We start from the raw sequence: 18882 nt of genomic DNA on the forward strand, positions 1-18882 counted from the left end.
ACTAGATTCTCAAAATCTGGATTACTGTTACTCATGTTAACAGTCCAGTCTCTGACATCATTTATCTTTGGTTCTGAAAATTCTCTTGTTTGAATATTCTGGCATGTGGCCACTGGGGGTGGCCACTTCTCACCCACTGAGGAAGAAATCAGCTGTATGGAAGGCCCTAGGCAGACGCCACTGTGGTCCCAGCAGGGAACTCTGGGAGCAGGCTCTGAGGGACCTCCCCTGTCTATCACTTTCAGAGTGGACATTAGAGTTAACTCTTCTCCTGCAGGTGGAGGTAGGGGTGGGCAAAGCAGTACAGAGGTATAGAATTTGCTGGAGAAACCACAGCTCAGGACTGGAAGCAGAACTCCATCTGCTCTCCCCATGCTTCTCACCATACTGAAAGAAACCTGGGAAATAGCCTTTGGATCCTAGGGATGGACAAACCAACTGAGAAAAGCCCACAGCCTGCTATAGTCCTAACGGCTTCTCAATTTGACATTCTGCAAGGCTGGGCCCTAAGAACAGGTAGAGCGGGTGGGGAGCTCTGTGGTATGACTTGAGGGGCTTCACAAGGCTTGCCTGACCCCAGACTATCTCCCTTGCTGGCCTGAGAGTCTGTCTGAAGTTTCCATCATTCAAGTCATTCTTTTATGCTAAGAACTTGCTTCAGGAAGTCCTTTGCTAAAAGGCACATGCTGCCTAAAAGGGTGTGGTGCACATTTGCCTTTTTCTTTTTGCCTTCTCAGTGTCAAACTTGCCTTCCTGTTTTGAGTATTTCGAGTATTTGTAGGAAGAGAGCCCATTTTCTACATAAAGACACTTTACCAGAAGGTACAGCACTTATTGTCCCAGCCCTTCTTGTAGCCAGGGCAGTGGCACATGACCTCAGGTCAACCAACTGGTCCAATTGCTCCAGACTGTGCATCAGGAGCTAGCGACACAAGATAACAGAATTCAGGAGAGTGTTCATTTTGGCACTGGGTGGCAACTGCAGCAGTGATCCTTGGGGCATTGGCTCTGTCCAGAACTGGTGGTGGCAGCAGTGCAAACTGTGGTGTCCAGGAGTAAGGGTTGGCTACAGTCGTGTTCTCACAATTACCGTTTGTGGCATGATTTGGGCTGTGGTCCCCACGGCACATAGCATCCCCTGTTCCTGCCCATTTCCCAAGCATGTGCCTCAGCCTTCCAAGGGAGTCTGGAGCTTCCCAATATCCTTTTACTAAATCCCCAGGATGCTTAAATCAGGCGGTAATCTTCAGTTGCAAGAAACTAAGAACACTGACCAATGCAAGGGGTGACACATTAACTCAAGAGAAGCCGTAAATGTACCAGCCACAGCTAGATTCACTAGTCTAAGTAGCTATTTGTCACCTTGGGAAACGGCAGGCCCCCAGGAAAGAGTTTTTGTTGATGGGGGAGGAAATCAAGAGAGTCTGGTCTCATGGACATTGACTGATGGGGCTTTCCCAAAAGGACACTGGACAGAGGCTTCAAGTCAACCTGAGGGACATCCAGGACACCAGGGAGGGGCAGGCAGGAAGCAGAGGGACATGTTGACAGGAAAGGTGGAGGTGCAATAGGGGCAGTCGCTAACACGGGCTGACACCAAGGCTACTGAGAGTGGAGCCTCACTGCAATGGCCTTCATTATACCCTTGTGGAGAGTCAAAGGGAAGTTTCTGCCTTATCACGGTAAGACCACTGACTTTATCTCTTTGATTTGCTTAAACATTTCTCTGACGTTTAGTCTCCATGGTAATAGTAATCAGTTTGAGGGATTTCCATCCTCTCCCCACCCCACCCTCACCCCCAGCCCTGCAGGTGAACCCTCTAAGACTTAATAAGCAGGGACAAAAAGTGCAAGGACAGCGTCAAGTCTAAACTACCGAAAGGACAAGGGCTGTGTCTTTATTACCTTTTGCTCCAGAGAGGAGCACAGAAATTGCTCACTATTCACGGAGGAAAGGGAGGGAGGGTCCACGTGTTCCATCAGAAGAGGGTTGAGAAACACTGACATAGAGACATCACTGCGCAGTGGGAAGAGCAGTGGTTTGAGAGTCAGTGCAGACAGGAAACAGGAATATAGGGAACACAGATACTGACCATCTTCTGAGAAGCTGTTTGTGTTTTTTTGTGAAGAGTAGGAGTAGTCTACAAGTCAGCAGAATTCACTCCTTTCTTTTTCTTTTTTTTTTTAAGGCGATTAGACCTGAGCTAACATCTGCTGCCAATCCTCCTCTTTTTTGCTAAGGAAGACTGGCCCTGAGCTAACATCTGTGCCCATCTTTCTCCACTTTATATGTGGGACACCTGCCACAGCATGGCTTGACAAGTGGTGCCATGTCCTCACCCGGGATCCGAACCGGCGAACCCCGGGCCGCTGAAGCGGAATGCTTGCACTTAACTGCTGTACCACCGGACCGGCCCCTGAATTCACTCCTTTCTGCAGTCCTCTTTACTTTCCTTGAGAACAAGGACTGTGCCTGGTATTTGGTTTACTGCATGAATAAACTCAGGGCCCAGTCATTGTTCCCTTAAGTTTCCCATGGAAGGGTCACGTTTGCCCTCTAGAGACCCCACGTGGGACCTCAGGACACCCAGAGAGGACCTTACTGCAGGCCCACTCTGGCTGCAGTGGCATGCGAGCCAAGACAGGAGGTGAGAGTTCCCATCCCAGACTCTCCAGCTTGGCTCTGAAATTCTTGTCCCTGGTACACCCTCAGGGCACTGACTCTCACCATCCCCAGGACCTGCTCCCGGAGTTGTTTACACTGGAGGGTAGCACAGCATCGCTACCCTTTCTCACTAGCTCCATGGATGTCACCAAAGGAAGGGCACAGAAGAATAATCTAAGTGAAACTATCAAAAAACATTAAAGAAAGAAAAAACACAAACTTTCTTTGATTTAAAAAACATTTGAGACACATTTTTTATTTTCATAGAATGTCACTTAATAAATATTTTCCCAGGATAATGAGGATGAATCATAATGATGGAGGAAGAACTTGGGTGATTAAAGGATGGAAACATTCCAAACTTTAATTTAAATCTCAATTCGTCAGATAGGTCCTCTGCATCAGATCTTGAGATCTGGCAGAGAAAGTGTCTTTACACGCACAGACCAGATTTCTAACCGTGGCACGTGGCCAGGTCAGTATATGGAGGACCAGTGGCAGCGGCTCTTAATTACCTGAAGCAGAGGCTGCCTAAAAGTGAGGAATATGATGGTGCAGGCCACCAGCAGGGTGAGGCAGCTGGGAAGAATGAGCACGAGGTACAGCAGGCCCATGTCTACCTGCTCCCACTTACAGTCCTGAGGCACACCTTCAGGCAGCTCCATCAGGCGAATCACCTTGGAGGAGAGGTTGCAAGTGACCATGGCCAAGTCGACGATGGTGTGCAGGCTCCGCAGGGCCCCCCAGCCCTCCACCCTACAGCAGTCATACGGATTCTGACTGAGGTAGACGGTGTGCAGACTTCTCATGAGCTGCTCAGACACAGCCCCCTGGGGAAGAGCTGTGAGCAAGTTTCTGCGGAGATCCAGGGTTTGCAGGGCCAGGCTGTCCCTGAACCTGGGGAAACTGGTCAAGAAATTTCCTGACAGATCCAAGTCCCTCAGACTGCCAAATCCAGAGAAGTCCAACTCTGTGAAGCCGGAACTGAGGCCCACATTCCTAAGAGACAGGACCTGTAACGTGGGGGCAATACCCCTGAGAGGGGCAATGCTCCCATTCAGAACCCCCCGATTGCCAGACAGGTCCAAGTGGGTGAGGGCGGTCCCCTGGAATGTGCAGTCTTGTAAGACCTCCAGCCCACAGCCCTCCAGAGAGAGGCTCCTCAAAGATGCCACATTCCTGAAATCCACACAGCTGGGGGTGTCCACGTGGTCTAAGCCAGGCGGCTGGGGACAAAGTGAGATCTGATTGTGGCTCATGTCAACTGTAGTGATGTTCCTGGCATCAGCGAAAAGACCAGCGGGGACACCCAAGAGCTGGTTGAAGCTCAGGTTGAACCACCGGAGGCTCCTCAGGCAGCCGGGAAGCCCCGGAGCCAAGTGCAGCTCTGACAGCTGGTTCTGGCTCAGGTCCAGCTCCGTGAGCGCCCCTGGGGGCTCATGCTCCCGGATGTGGAGCGTCATCAGGCAGTTCTGGTTGAGGTTCAGGCGGGAGAGGGAAGGCATTTTCTTTAGGAAGCCGTCTGGCAGGTATTGGAACTGGTTCTGGCTCATATCCAGGAAGCGTAGCTCTGAGAGGTCACTGGAAGCAAACTCTTCCCAGAGGTTGACGGTGGTGATGTTGGTCACGTTGCCATCCACAAGAAGGAACTGGGCCACCATCTCCCGTGGTGACGAGGTGTTGTACAGGTCCCTGTAGAAGCCCATGTTGTTGTCCCGCAGCAGGAGGGTGTGTAACTTGCTGCACTGGGGCAGGAGTGGGAAAAACAGCAGCTGGTTGTGAGAGAGGTCCAGCATCTCCAGCTCAAAGGCCGCCTCTCCACCTGACGCCAGGAACCACTCCAGGGCGTTGTAGCTGACGTTGAGGAACTGTAGCTGTGTGAGGCTAAAGTCCACAATGCAAGGGAGGTTGTTATAGGCCAGGTTGAGGTGTCTCAGCTCAGTTAAGCCATCAAAAGCACCCCCTTCAATCTCAAAGATGTAGTTCCTCTGCAAATCCAGCTCCTTGAGGTGCCCCAGGCCCTCAAAGACTGAATCATCCAGCCTCATGATGGTGTTCCTCGCCAGGAACACAGACTCCAGGGAAGAGAGATTCTGGAGCATGAGGGCTGCCATGTCTTCCGTCAGGGCGTTCCCTGACAAGTCCAGCCTCCGCAGACTCTGCAGGCCGTGGAGGGCAGCTGCCGTCTCCTTGTAGCTCTCCGAGAGGGAGTTGTCAGGCAGCTCCAGGCTGTGCAGGCGGGCCTGCTCCTGGAAGGTGCCGCGGCTGATGCGCTCCAGGTGGCAGCTGTGCAGACTGAGGCTCTCCAGGAGAGGGTAGTGCTGGAGGGAATGATTCCACAGGGTCTTCAGGGGGTTGGTATCCAGGATGAGCGTCTGGGAGTCGGGCGGGAGATTGCTGGGCACTGAAGCAAGGTTCCGCCCTCGACAGTCAGCGACTCCATCCACCTAGGTCCAAAAGACACTGGTGAGCAGGGAGGAGGCCTCGGAGGCACAGGTTTATGTACAGAAACTTAGTTCATTCATCAGACTATTCCTGGATCTGCTGGGAATGCTCTGGAGATGAGAATTTTTAAAAAGGATAGGAAAATGTAGAACAATTTGTGCTTTAGCTTCACACTGAAATAGTCAGCTGGGGGCTGACTTCCAGGCGCCACTGAAAACACACAGCGTGTTAGAGAAGATCCGAGCACCTGTCCATCAGGTGCTGAGTGGGGCCAATTGGACCTGCATTTGTTTTCAACTTTGAGAGGGATGGAGGACCAGGTCTCTACCTGGGTCTGAATGTCACCTCTGCCATTTATTCCCTGTGTGACCTCTGGGAAATGATTTAGCCTCAATCTGTTATTTCCTCTGAAGAATGGAATAAAGAGAGGGCCTACATCAGAGGACGGCCATGAGATTAGACGAGAGGCTGCGCCGTGCCTGACACACCGGGGGCACTATCAGTGCCATGGTCACGATGGCACTGTTATCACTATTATGGCACCTGTGTGTCTAACAGGGACACCGCCAAACAATCAGCGGTGCTGTGGCATCTTCATTTCTCCCAAAGGGATTCTGCCTGAGTCTCTCCTCTACACTCCAGATTGAAAAATATTACAGCTTAAAGGACTTTAGAGCTCATTACCACCCTGAATGGTACAGAGAAATGGAGTCTGCAGAGGAGAAGTGAAGAGCCAATGGCAGAGCTGGGACTGGGGCCCAGAGCTCTTCATGCCCCATTCAGTACTTTTCCTGGATGCTGTTCTGCCGTGACTGCAGTGGGAGGAAGCAGGAGGGATGGGGTGACCCTGTTCTTGCTGCAGAAATCACACAAGCCTTAGGATACTTGAACTCAGCCCAATATTTTACGAGACTGGAAAAAAACAATCAGCCGCAGGATGTCATTAGGTGCCCAGGAAAAAAGTTTTAAGTGATAAGATAGAGGAGCAATGGCATTCCTTTCCACAGATTGGTCAGGAGGACAAGGCCAGGGATTGCCTAAAATTGTGGGCCCAATCTCAGGGGGAAGAGGAGTGGTGGGACAGGGAGGAAAATCCTGACAGAGGGGGAAGGACGGGTTTGAAGAGATGACAGACTCAAGTCTGAATCTCGGCTCTGCCACTTAAGAGCTTTGGACCCTGGGCAAGGAATTAAGCTCTTGAAGCCCCAAGTTCTTTATCTGATTGTTAAAATAAAACCTCCTAATAATTAAAAATTGATACAGAAAATTAAACCCTTAGTAACCTCAGCCTTCCCCTCAAAGAAATGCCACTAACCTTTGGTTACACCTCCTTCTGGACTCGTTCCTAAAGATATTATCTATCTTTAAAATTTCTTTTTCTTAAATAAGACTACACTCTACAAATGTTCATTAATCTACTTTTTTCCCCTCAATATTATGTGATAGATATATTGCCTCAGCAATCAAAATAAATTCGATCACATTCTTTTTAGCAACTGCATATTAGTTCGTCCCGTGAATAGCACAGTGGTTAAGGGCAGGAGTTCTAGGGTCCGTCCATGTTGGTTCTGCTTTTTATCAAATGGGTGACCTTGGGCTAGTTACCCAACCAATTGGACCTACATTACTCTACCTGTAAAATGGAAATTATACTTGTAATTTTCTCAAAGGTTTTTTTTTTTGAGGTTTCGATGTGTTTATGTAAAACAATGCAGAAGCTGGCACATAAATGCTTAATTAAAAGTTAGCTATAATGATTAGCATCATCTAATTAATTCATCTCCTATTGTTGAGCATTTGAGTTTTTTCTAGTTTCCAGATGAACATTAGAATGAATTTGTCAAGTTCCTTCTACACATCACCCCCGCCCCCAAAGTCTTGGGAGTTTTGATTAGGATTGCATTATGATTATGGGCTAATGTGGGGAAGAACTGACAGCTTTACAAAAGTGAATGTCCCCATGCAGAAATAAGGTGTATTTCTTTATTTGAGTAAGTGTGGGTCTCCCTCCGACAGTGACTCTCTGGAGAACGCTGTGGTTAGGGGCTTTCCTCGAGCGGTGAGACCCTGTTTCACCGCAGCTGCTGCAGGCGTGGGGGCCACATCTCTGCAATTCCCTACGGCCCCACTGAAGTGCCACAAAAGGACCACACAGCCGCCAGAGTCCAAGAAAACCTCACCATGTCCGCTGTATGATAACATCTCATGGCTAATGCAAGGAGGGGCAATGGAGGGGACCTGGACTCTCACACTCTCAGCCCTCAATTCAAAAGAGCCACAGAAATCCACTCTTTGAGTCCACTTACAGCCAAGTCCCTATTCCTGCCCACCAGGCTGGAAGGGTCAGGCAAGGAGTCTAGCCTGAACCCTGAAAGGCTGTGGAAGGACTCTCGCTTTATCCCCTCCTCTTCCTGTGCCTGGTAACTCCTGAATTAGTTATGGTGAAGTTAATCTTTCATGTGAGTGAATAATGGAAGTATGTGTAGCAGAGACTAACAACAACAATAACAATAATAATAACAATAGATAAAACACATAGCATTTACTACACACAAGACACTGTTTTGAGTGCTTTGTATACATTAACGCATTGAATCATCATAACAACCCAGGGTATGGTATTATTGGTTGGTACTGTTATTACCACCATGTTTTACAGATGAGGAAACAGAGGCACAGAGTGGCCCCAATGTCACCAGCAGGTAAACGGGTTTAAACCTGATCTGGCTCATAACTCCTATCCCATACTGGAGTACACTGCAGAATAGTGGTTAGTGGTTACTAAAAGGGGTTAAGAACCATGATCAGCTGGGTAGTTAAGATTCATCAGCTTTAAGAACAAGTTTTTGGATGTAAGTATTAACCCCGACATCCAATTTGTCTTCCCAGTGCCTAGTATATAACAGGATTCAAGGGATGTTTATTAATGTATATTTCTCAAGCAGACTTTTGATATCACTGAGTTGCAGGCAAAGGAGAAAATTTCTAGAAATGTGCTCAGTTGTTAAGAGCCAAGTCTGTTTCCACACACAGACTGAAAGCCCTGGAGATGGTAAACAATAAAAGCTCAGGGATCCACTCCTGGATGCTCTTGATCCTGAGCGTGGTCCGGGATGTTGTTCTGCAGGGCAGTGTGAGCAGCGTTCTCTTCAGTACAGTTAAGCATTTGCTATTGGCTCATACACAAACTCTCAGGCGAGGCTTCTCCAACTCCACCCAGACATTCTGATACCATTAGTGGGACTCAATCATCCAGATTTTTAAGGAGGTATTCTTGTTCCAGGTAGCTGACCTAGGCCTGTCTCTGGGGCCCCCTGTCTTCAGCAGGTGTGAAAAAGGAGGGGCAGGGAGTGCCTGGCTTTTCCCAGGCATCATCTTAACTTTCGGTTAAAGAGCAGCTTGCACATGGTATCATGCTAGGCAGGTACAGTGATTCAGACTGATTCATTCCCAGCTCTCCTTGATTGACAATCCATCAGCTTTCCAAATGGACCAAACCTTGTCAAGACAGGAGCAACAGATAACTCAGAGTTCCCAGGAAAACTCACCAACTCACAGCCCCCCTGGGAAGCTGCTGTGGCCATTCCACTTCGGTTCCTCCATTCCACTGTCAAGGAGTGAAAACCCAGGCAGAGCCAGAGGAGCAGTAACTCCATCTCAAGTGCAGCACTGTGGACAGAGGACAAGGAAGAAGCGAGTAAGAGAAGGACATCCTAGAAGGCTGCTTTGCATTCTCAGTAGAAGGAGCCAGTTCCCAGTGATGTCTGGTCTTGGGGGCCTGGCGACAGGGAGGTGGAAACCCACAGATTATTCAAATACCTCAAGGTAGCCAACACTTTCAACCTTTCACTGCAACTGTCAACAAGAACTCATTTTCCTTTCGCCTCTACCATTTGATGGACAAGTGGCTGAACACTGAAACTCCCAGGAGTCCAGCAATGGAAGAGAGAAGCAAAGGATTTGAGGAACCAGGTCTCAGGTCACCTAGGGTTTGCCATGTTTTGCAGTTCTGTTGAAGTTTTCCTCCCAAAGCTCGAATCTGCCTGATTCATCGCCTGAGCTCAATAAATATTTGCCGAATGAATGTGAACTGGGTTTGAAATATTAATTGTAGCCTCTGGTCCCATAGAGCTACTAAGTGCTGTGTTGACATGAAGCTTTTAGAAAAGAGTTGATCTCATTGGTTAACTTATTTGAATATAGCCCTTTGAAAAAGGATGTTGATATTTTTCCTAGGTGAGAGAAAAAACTAAGGGAAAATGAAAGGCAATCTTCAGATAAAATGAGGATTATTGATGAAGTGTGGTTACCAGCCCTCTTGCCTGGCCAGTGAGCACAGAACAGGAGTCATGAGAAGGCTTAAAACTATGCATCTACCAACAGAACTTTAGAACTAAGACAAACTATAATGGAAATGTAATAAATTCTCCACCATCACATTTTTCCAGGTGAACACAGAAAGGCCCAGAGACAATAATGGCTTACTCAAGATTCCAGATGATTTAGTGGTAGGGCTGGGAGCAACCCCCAGGACTCCCTCCCTGAGCCTGAGTAACCAGGGTAATTTCTCTCCCTGCAGGTGCTGTTGAATTGACTACCCTCCTGTTGGGAGAGTTTATAGCCCAGTGGCATCCCCTGCTCGCTCCGCATTCCTCAGAATCAGAGGCAAACGCCTGGTCCCGGCCTTCCTCCTGCCCCATCTTCTCCTTGATGTCCACCAGAGAAGGACCTCAGGGTCTGCTCTGTGGTTTTCTCTGAGGCCAGCAGCAGCAGCAATAACGTGAGCCTCCTCACCTGTTCCGCGGGACCCTCAGACCTTTCTGCCTGATACGTCCAGGCCATCTTGGGCCCCTTCCTCTTTCTCTTTCTTTGAATAAGTTTACACATCTCTAAGGCTAATTTTAACTTACTAGTCAGATTTGAATACTCACCAGTGACTACTCACCACAGACTAACAGAAAAGCTAAGTGAAACCAGGTAAATCAACTTTAGCCTTCACTTCGGGTCAGGCTAGGTCTCCTTACCACAGCGGGAACCTCCAATTCAGAATTCATCAGTATTTGTCGGACACTGGGAATCCCCTGCCAGACCCTCCTTCCGCTTCTGCACCTGTGCAGGAATTATTCCCTCATGGCATGCACAGGGACAGATGGCAAAACGAGAGCCATATGGGCTCCTTCCTCAGTATCCTCCCAACACACACACAAATACACACACACACACAAAACCTTGGGATCATCTGCCCACTTTGAGATAAGGTCGCCAGACTTAGCAAATTACAGGATGCCATTTGAAGGTCAGGAAAACGACAGATAATTTTTTAGTGTAAACATGTCCCATTCAATATTTGGGGCATATAATAAAAAAAATCATTGTTTATCTGACATTCAAATTTCACTGAGTGTCCTGTATTTTATTGAAGAGAGACAGGGAGATAGGAACCATGGACCTGCTCCCTCCCTTCCTCTCTCACCCCACTATTGGGCTTGGGATGGTACCCACTGCTGTGACACTGACCCTTCTAGAACAGCCAGCCCATATACTGAAATACTGAATCTAGATGTGTGCAGGGCAAGAGTGCGACTTCCTCAGGGAGATTGTAACTCTTCAGATTGGAATGCTAGATAGGCCTGGTGTCACACCCAGAGTGTAATTTTCATTTCTGGGTCAACAAGAAAACGTTTGCAAATTTAAAACATATTTTCTCCTTCCTCCTAAACTCAGCCAACCAGCCCAGAAAAACTCTTGCTATGCCCTCTGGGCAACTCCTTCTCCATGAGGCAGCATGGGAAAATGAGAGGATTTGGAACCGGACAGACCAGGGTTTGAATTCCAGCTCCAGTATTTGCTGTTCGTCCTTGAGAAATTCACATAAAGTCTCCAAGGCTCAGATAATCCTTCTATAAAATGAGATAATAATAACTATTCAGAATTTTTATGGGAATCAAATAGTATATGCGAAAGTGCTTCATTAACTATGAAGGTAGTTAATAACATAATTAGTATTTATGAGTTCCAAACACCAATGAGCCGGTAACGTGGTTGTTATTCCTATGTGTAATCTCCAAGGTAATTCAACAGCTACATAGGCTCTGGTAACACCATTCTTCCTCTTATCCTTCCCATACTTAGGGGAGGTCGCAGCTTCCAGAAGTTGCTAATTTCTGGGTTGACTGTCTATTCTCTGGTTGATTTCTCAGCCTTTTCCATCATGTGTAGCCAATTTCCTGCATTAAATTTCCTGTTTTAAATAATCTGGGTTTCTCTGTTTCCTGGTTGGACCCTGACTGACACAATGATGTAAGTGAGAATGGCCTTGGAGCAGTATTAAAAAAAAAAGATCTGTAATGACTCTGAAAAGAAATAAAGGACTTTCAAAAGAATAACCATTCAGGCTGAGAAACACCATTCCTGGAGTGTGCAGCTGCAGGAGGCTTCCTCAGAGCCATGGCACTGCAAAGAGTACAAGATAGACAGTTGGATGCCAAATCTCCTTGGAAAATCCAATGAACCCTCTCGTGTGTGCATAGGGCTACTTCCCCTCCAGCTGGGTAAGGACCACGCAACAGTGCTCCAGCTGAAAGAGAGCATCTAAGTGTGTAAATAAGTAACTGTCCCACTTTACTCCAATCTCTCTGGCATCTTCTGAAAAATACATCCATTTTTTAAGCCAAATCATCTTAGATACATTTTTGGTGGAGAAAGGGAAGTGAATGAAAAACACTTATGATGGAAGGCACACACGGCAGTATGACATTAATAATTTAAAGGAGGTAACCTGGAAGCTCCCCTCATTAGAATTAAAAGGGCTCGGATCAACGGTTCCCATTTCATGGACTGTGAACCACTGCGGGGGCCACAGGGTTGACACGATGGAACTGCAAGTCAACCCAGTTCCAAGAGGGTCTCAGTAAGTACTGGGTCTCCTACTGGTCTGGGTGACCACTGGGAAAATACTTTATATGAGACCTGAGATCCTGACATGAGAAGCAGGTGGCATTAACAGACTCTGCTTAAACTAGATAACAAAGTTGAAGAGTTTCTTCCTAGTGTGGAGGCAGAAAATGCTAAGTTCCATTCTCTTTTAAATAGTCTATACATTGTATATTCTTTTGTTCAGTTAACAATTTCTATAAATTCTCTCTACATCTTTTATCCAGTCATGGTTATCATGATCATGGTTAAAGCCAGAGACTGTAAGCTTCTAATTAGCGAAAAGCTTTGAAAGACAAGACACTATTGAACCAGGTGCTATCAAGAGACAAGATTCTGTACTGTGTCTGTAACGTATCTGACTTGGAGATATAGGATTATAAATCGTACGTCCTGTCAAAGTGAAGTCCTCTTAGTGTTGCATTTATATTTCTTCTTTATCTTCTAACTATTCTGTTTGCGTCCGGTCATCACAAACGTCCTCGCCGGTTCTTCTCTAAGAAGCCCTTGAAATATTAAGATCTCAAATGCTTAATGGTATTCCCTATGTAACCATTAGTCTTGAGACTATGCATTCTAATTGGTTATCACGGAAACCTGGGATTCAACCCCATATCCATCCCTTCTCTATAAAGAGCGTTCCTTTTTAGGCAGAAAGACAATATGGCTTTTTGTCTGGCTTTTCTCTCTCTAGATCCGGTCATAATAAATAAGTGGTGAAAACAGATTCATTTCACAAAAACAACATGAATTGAGTCTGTTTTCCAAAACAAGAGAACACTAACAGTTAGGAGGAAGAATGCACATCGGTTCTGGGCTCAGGATTGCTTGGATGGAAGATGACAGCCACACGCAGGCTAAGAGTGGCTCCAATCAGGGGACATATGCCTGATGCCTGCTTTTGCAATGGACAGGGAAGAAAGGGTGCGTGAAACCTTTTCAGTGGGCTCTGCATCTTGAAGTCCTGGAATTTCCATGTCCCTCTCATCACAAGAATCAACATAGTTCAGGAGAGCAGCAGCATCCCTATTTTTATCAGGTTCTCTGACAAACACACACATATATACTATTTTTCTCAAACGTATGTACATTTTCCGATATTAATAAAATATAGCTTCTTTTTTTAAGGGTTATTAATTCCAAGTAGCTTTCTGTCGTTAATGTAATGTCTTAATCAGCTGACAGGAAAATACAACCATCAGGTAAGGGCCCAGCCACAGGTATTTTTGCCCACAAAAGGGTCTCCTTGTACTCAAGGTTTGGGAGTACCAAGGAGTAACTCTGACCTGAGTTTTGGTTTTGTTTCGTTGGGGTTTTTTGAATTGCTTTCAGGAGAGGGTGCTGGATTTCTAGTATTCAGGGCACCCTGAATATCAGCTCCTCCCTCCCCGACTCTCTGACCTCCCCGCCTTCTCCAGCTGCTCCTACTACAGCAGCTGCCGCCAGAGCTGGACCGCAACCTCTTTGCTAAAGGCGCTATTAGCAAGTGTTACACATATATTAGCATGTAATTAAGGATTTTCTCAATCAAATAAGCTGAAAAAGCTTTAAAGAAAGAGGTCTTTGGAGAAAGTGAATAACCCTCCGAGGTATTTGGTGTTAGAAAGAAATATTTACAGACTGGTCTCGGGGGAAGGAACCTCTAGAAGCACAGGATGCACAAGGGTGGGGTGTGAATGTGACACCATGAACACAAAAGGCACAGGTGCTCGTTAGAGGGCTCCACAGAAAGCGTGTGTGCTTTAAAATAAAGGAGCAAGGGGCCGGCCCAGTGGCGCAGTGGTCAAGTTCATGCGCTCTGCTTGGGTGGCCCTGGGTTCACGGGTTTGGATCCTTGGCATGGACCTAGCACTGCTTGTCAAGCCACGCTGTGGCGGCACCCCACATAAAATAGAGGAAGACTGGCACATATGTCAGCTCAGTGACAATCTACCTCACACAAATAAATAAATAAAAGAGCGAATTCCCACCTGGGATCCTGGGAGAAAGGGAAGGGCAGCTGGTCACAGACCACAGAGAATAGAGAACAAAGAACAGAAACCCAGTGTGTGACCACTTCAAACAATTCCTACTACCCAGTATTTGAGAGCCTCAGGCAAGCAGCTTGGGTCTCTTTGATTCTTGGCAAAAAATTACAGTGACCTCAACCTTCACCAAACGTTGAAACTTAGCATCTCCCATGGGGAGTCCACCTGCACCCTGAGCCTCCAGGGGCGGTGCCTGGTGAACAGCTCCATCTCGGTAGGACCCTTGCCAGCAATGTTTGCCCTGAACTCTGTCATGAGGAGACAGTCTGACAGATCCAGGCTGCACGATGTCCTACAAGACAACTGGCTTGGACTCTTCAGAAAAATCAGTCTTGAAAAACAAAGAAAGACAAGAGAGGGGAGAAGGGAGAGGTCTAATCATAAGTGACTAAGAAAATCATAACCAAGCACAGTGCATGTACCTTGAGGAGATTTTAGATTTAAAAAAAAAACTCTAAAAGAAAAATTTGAGGCAATTGGGAAAATTTACATGTATACTGAATGATGTGTTTTCAGATAGTATTATGTACAGATACATTATCAGATTATTGCTAATTTTCTTAGGCATGATAATGATGCTGTGGTTATGTACCAAAGTGTCCTTATTCTTAGAAAATGCATGCAGAAGTAGTTACGGGTGAAATTTCATGATGTCTACAGTTTATGTAACCTACTTTCAAATAGCTCAATAGAGAGAGAGAGAGACAAAATTAAAGCAAAAATATTACAAACCAGCAAATTTAGCATTGTGCTTTCTTTTAACTCTTCGGTAAATTTGAAATTTTTCAAAATTAAAAACATGGGGAAAATGAAACAAATGTTGGAGTTCTTAAAAGGAGAGGGGAGGGGCCAGCCCGGTGGCATAGAGGTTAAGTTCATGTGTTCCATTGGGATCCTGGGGGCAGACCTATTCACCACTGGTCAAGCCATGCTGTGGCATCATCCCACGTGCAAAATAGAGGAAGATTGGCACAGATGCTAGCTCAGCGACAATCTTCCTCAAGTAAAAAGAGGAAGACTGGCAAGAGATGCTAGTTCAGGGCCAATCTTCCTCACCAAAAAAAAAAAAAAAAAGGAGAGGGGAAATTATGGTAACCTCTTAACCCAAATTTCCAGGAATGTACAGTTTTCAAATATTCTTCACAGAAAGGTGCTCAGTAAACATTTAAGTTTAAAATACATATACACATAAACCTTAAAAATATCTTGAAAATTCTAACATTTTGACATTCAAACTAGAGCTTTCAGACAGCTTCTCACACCTGGAAGGAGCACAGAAGTGTTAGATCACATGTCCTGATTGTGGTTCAAGTAATATGGTTGATGTACTAATGTAACTTCCACTGTCAAGATCGACTGCTCTGTCCATCACACCTAGTGTCCCTCTGGAGGGGCAGCCCTCAGGAGCAGCACATGACCTCACCACCACCTCCACCTCCACCAAACTGACAGAATCTTGGGGAAGCACCTGACCAGAGGAGGTCAATCCTTACATGCGGCCAACACCCTGTGAGTGATCCCCGTGCAGAGAGACAAGGGAGAGACTTAGGTAATTAGCAGTGGAAAGTGGAGTCAAGAGACACAGAGAGAGAAGGTCAAGCTGAGTTTTTGAGGGATCCTACCATGAGGAAGCAGACACTATGAGGTAGATGACAAGGCATGTGAACAGAAAAGAATGAACAGTCAACAGAGGGCAGAGATCAGAGAAGATGGAACAGAAAGAATAAGAGGGCGGACCACGCAGGCTGGGAGAGAGGGTGGAGAGAAGGGGCTCTAAGGCTGTTTCTCGGGGTCCCTGATGGCCGTTTACAGCACCGGGTCCATTTCCAAGCTCCTCGTTTTCTCATGATGGTATCCCCCACCACCAGCCCCAGTAGCTGGCCCACGTGTCGCATTTTGCCAACAAAAGGGACCTAACTAAAACAGGACTTGCGTTCTTTAATAAGCTTAAACGCAAATGATGAAATTCGACATGATATTTCAAAAAAGCACAAGCAAGCTTTATGATGCTACCTGAAAATTAGAGAAAGTAGCTGAAATCTGAATCCAGGAATGTATTTTTCAAAGTGCATCCTACAGGCAAGAATCATCAGGGGATGGTAAAGCTAAAGAGTGAAAATTTGTTGGGAAACAAGATATTAACATAGTCTTAAAGAATCTCCCTACAAGTTACTTATTAATTTTACGAAGACGAAATTAGCAGCTTTATAGTGGAGAAACTGGCAGACACCTCCTTAACCAAATGATCACACTACTGTGGGGCCCTTACTGGGGCACCGGGCAAGACTGAATACAGACAATGGATGAAATAACGGTATTATATCAATGTTAAAATTCCAGATTTTGGTCATTGTAAGAGACTATCCTTGTTCTTAGAAAATATGCACTAATTATTTAGAGATAAAGGGGCATGATGTCTGCAACATTACCCTCAAATCATTCAGAAAAAATTATGTGTATATGTATATTTAAAGAAATTTCATATATATATATATAAACAAAGAGAGAAAGCAAATATGACAAAATGTTAACAATTGGTGAATCTGGGTGAAGAATTTATGGGAACTCTTTGTATTGTTCTTGCAACTTTTCTGTAAGTTCCAAATGATTTCAAAATAAAAAGTTACAAAAAACTAGCAAGTAGAGGCACAAACTGTTTTTAAAAAGTGCATTCTAAAACAATTAGATTCATGAAACAGGAAAATTGATTTCTTTTGGGTACTGACAAATCATTTTGTTAGATGATTGTAGACATCATCTCTATTTTATGAGAATCTGCACATAAAACTAATTTGATTTGCATGATTTCTGCTTGGAGAAATTGGACTTACACCAAGCAAATAGTTGAGTAATATGTATTTAATGCTTAAAATATAGCCTGAAAAAAAGAGAGAGGATAGGGAGAGAGAGAGAGAGAGGGAGGGAGAGAGCGAAGGAAAAAAGCCAGAATGACACTTTGGCTTAAACTTTAAATTCAAGGTGAAAACTGTCCAACTTTTGAATAGTGAATTTAAGATCACTTTGATTACCTAGACATCTAAGAAAGACGTCTACAAAATTTTAAAGATACTCTGTGCCCACTTTCCCTACAGGCAAGCCAAAATGTGTATTTTTAAAATTGAGATATAATTCACATACCATGAAATTCACCTTTTTACAGTGTACAGTTCAATGGTTTTTAGTATATTCACAAAGTTGTGCAACCATCACTACTATCTAATTCCGGAACCTTTGCATTGCCCCAAAATGAAACCCTATACCATCAGTCACTTCCTTCATCTTGGCAACCACTAATCTAATTTTTATTCCTATGGACTTGCCTATTCTGGACATTTTATTTATATTGAATCAGACAACATGTGGCTTTTTGTGTCTGGCTTCTTTCACTTAGCACAATGTTTTCGAAGTTCATCTGTGTTGTAGCATGTGTCAGTATTTCATTCCTTTTTACGGCTGAATAATATTCTACTGTATGGATAGACCACATTTGTTTATGCATTCATTAGTTGATGGACATTTGGGTTTTCCCACCCTTTGGTTATTATGAATAATACTTCTATGAATATTCATGTACAAGTTTTTGTATGGACATATGTTTTCAGCTCTCTTGAGTATATACCCTGGGAGGGAAATTGCTGAGTCATTCGGTAACTCTGTGTTTAACTTTGAGGAATTGCCAGACTGTTTTCCAAAGTTTCTGCACCATTTTATATTCCCTCCAGCGGGGTATAACTGTTCCACTTTCTCCTCATCTTTACCAACGCTTATTTTCTGCCGTTTCTATTATAGCCATTCTGGTGGCTGTGAAATGCTCTCTCTTTGTGGTTTTGATTTGCACTTCCCTTATAACTAATAATGTTGAGCATTTTTCATCAGTTCGTTGACGTATTTCTATACCTTCTTTGGAGAAATGTCCAAAATGTGTACTTTCAAATCCAAAGATTTTTTAATTTTGGTTTTGGAATTTCATGTGAAAGAAAGGGAAGAATAGTTATAAAAGTAAAGAACCAGTTGTATTCTTTGGTTGAATTAACACGACCCTAAATTTTACAAAGAATCGATATTTAGATGGTGGATGCATTAAACAAGAACTTGCAAATTGAGGGTTGGGGCAACAGAGCGCTCAGAAAGGCAATGTGTGAATTCAGATCTCATGATTTGCTTCTCTGTCTTTCTCTCTTAATAATGAATTTGTTAAAATATAGGCAACACAATGGCTTTTGAATCTCCCTCGCACCCCGGAACTCTCTTACACCCTAAAGGTAGGAGAGCACATTGGCCCACTTTTTCTGAAAGACAATTTAGAACAATCTATCAAAGACCTTGAAAATGTAGATTATTTTTATTCAGTAATTCCACTTCTAGGGATTAATCCTAAAGAATTAAAATGTATGTAAAAATATTTTTACAGAAATATTCCCTGCAACATTAGCAATAATAACAAAAAAGTGGAAGCCACCTAAAAGTGCAACAATGGGAAGATTGGTTCAATACATTATGATACAACGATATCATAGGAATAATGTGCCGCAGTTAAAAATGCTTTGGCAGCAATATATTTATTGACATGGAAAGATGTTCATAATAAAATATTATTAAGAAAAAAAGGAGAGTACAAAATAGAATATATAGTGCAATCTCAAGTTTGTCCAAAGAATATGCAGGCAACTGGACGTGCACAGAAAATACTTGAAAGGATACACACTAGCCTCTTAACAGTGGGGGGAATTACACCTGATATTTACTTTTTCCATATCTGTATTTTTGCATCTTTGTATTTTATGTTTTCCCAAGGATCAACTTCAATTACTG

At 44.7% G+C, this 18882-nt stretch overlaps 1 protein-coding gene across 3 annotated transcripts in view; it reads right to left on the reverse strand.

The window, feature by feature from the left end:
- Positions 1 to 2885: 2885 nt before the first annotated feature.
- The window catches only part of NRROS (negative regulator of reactive oxygen species), a 38124-nt gene continuing 22127 nt past the window's right edge, over positions 2886 to 18882 (reverse strand). For all 3 annotated transcript variants that reach the window (XM_008533786.2, XM_070583479.1, XM_008533787.2), the window contains 2 exons: positions 8659 to 8779; positions 2886 to 5112 (listed from right to left, as the gene is read on the reverse strand). In XM_008533786.2, coding sequence (XP_008532008.2) covers positions 3142 to 5112; positions 8659 to 8766 — 2079 coding nt within the window. In that variant the 5' untranslated portion in view covers positions 8767 to 8779 and the 3' untranslated portion in view covers positions 2886 to 3141. The remainder of the gene's footprint in view (positions 5113 to 8658; positions 8780 to 18882) is intronic.

This window comes from Equus przewalskii, chromosome 18, assembly GCF_037783145.1.
Source record: "Equus przewalskii isolate Varuska chromosome 18, EquPr2, whole genome shotgun sequence".
Taxonomy (NCBI): domain Eukaryota; kingdom Metazoa; phylum Chordata; class Mammalia; order Perissodactyla; family Equidae; genus Equus; species Equus przewalskii.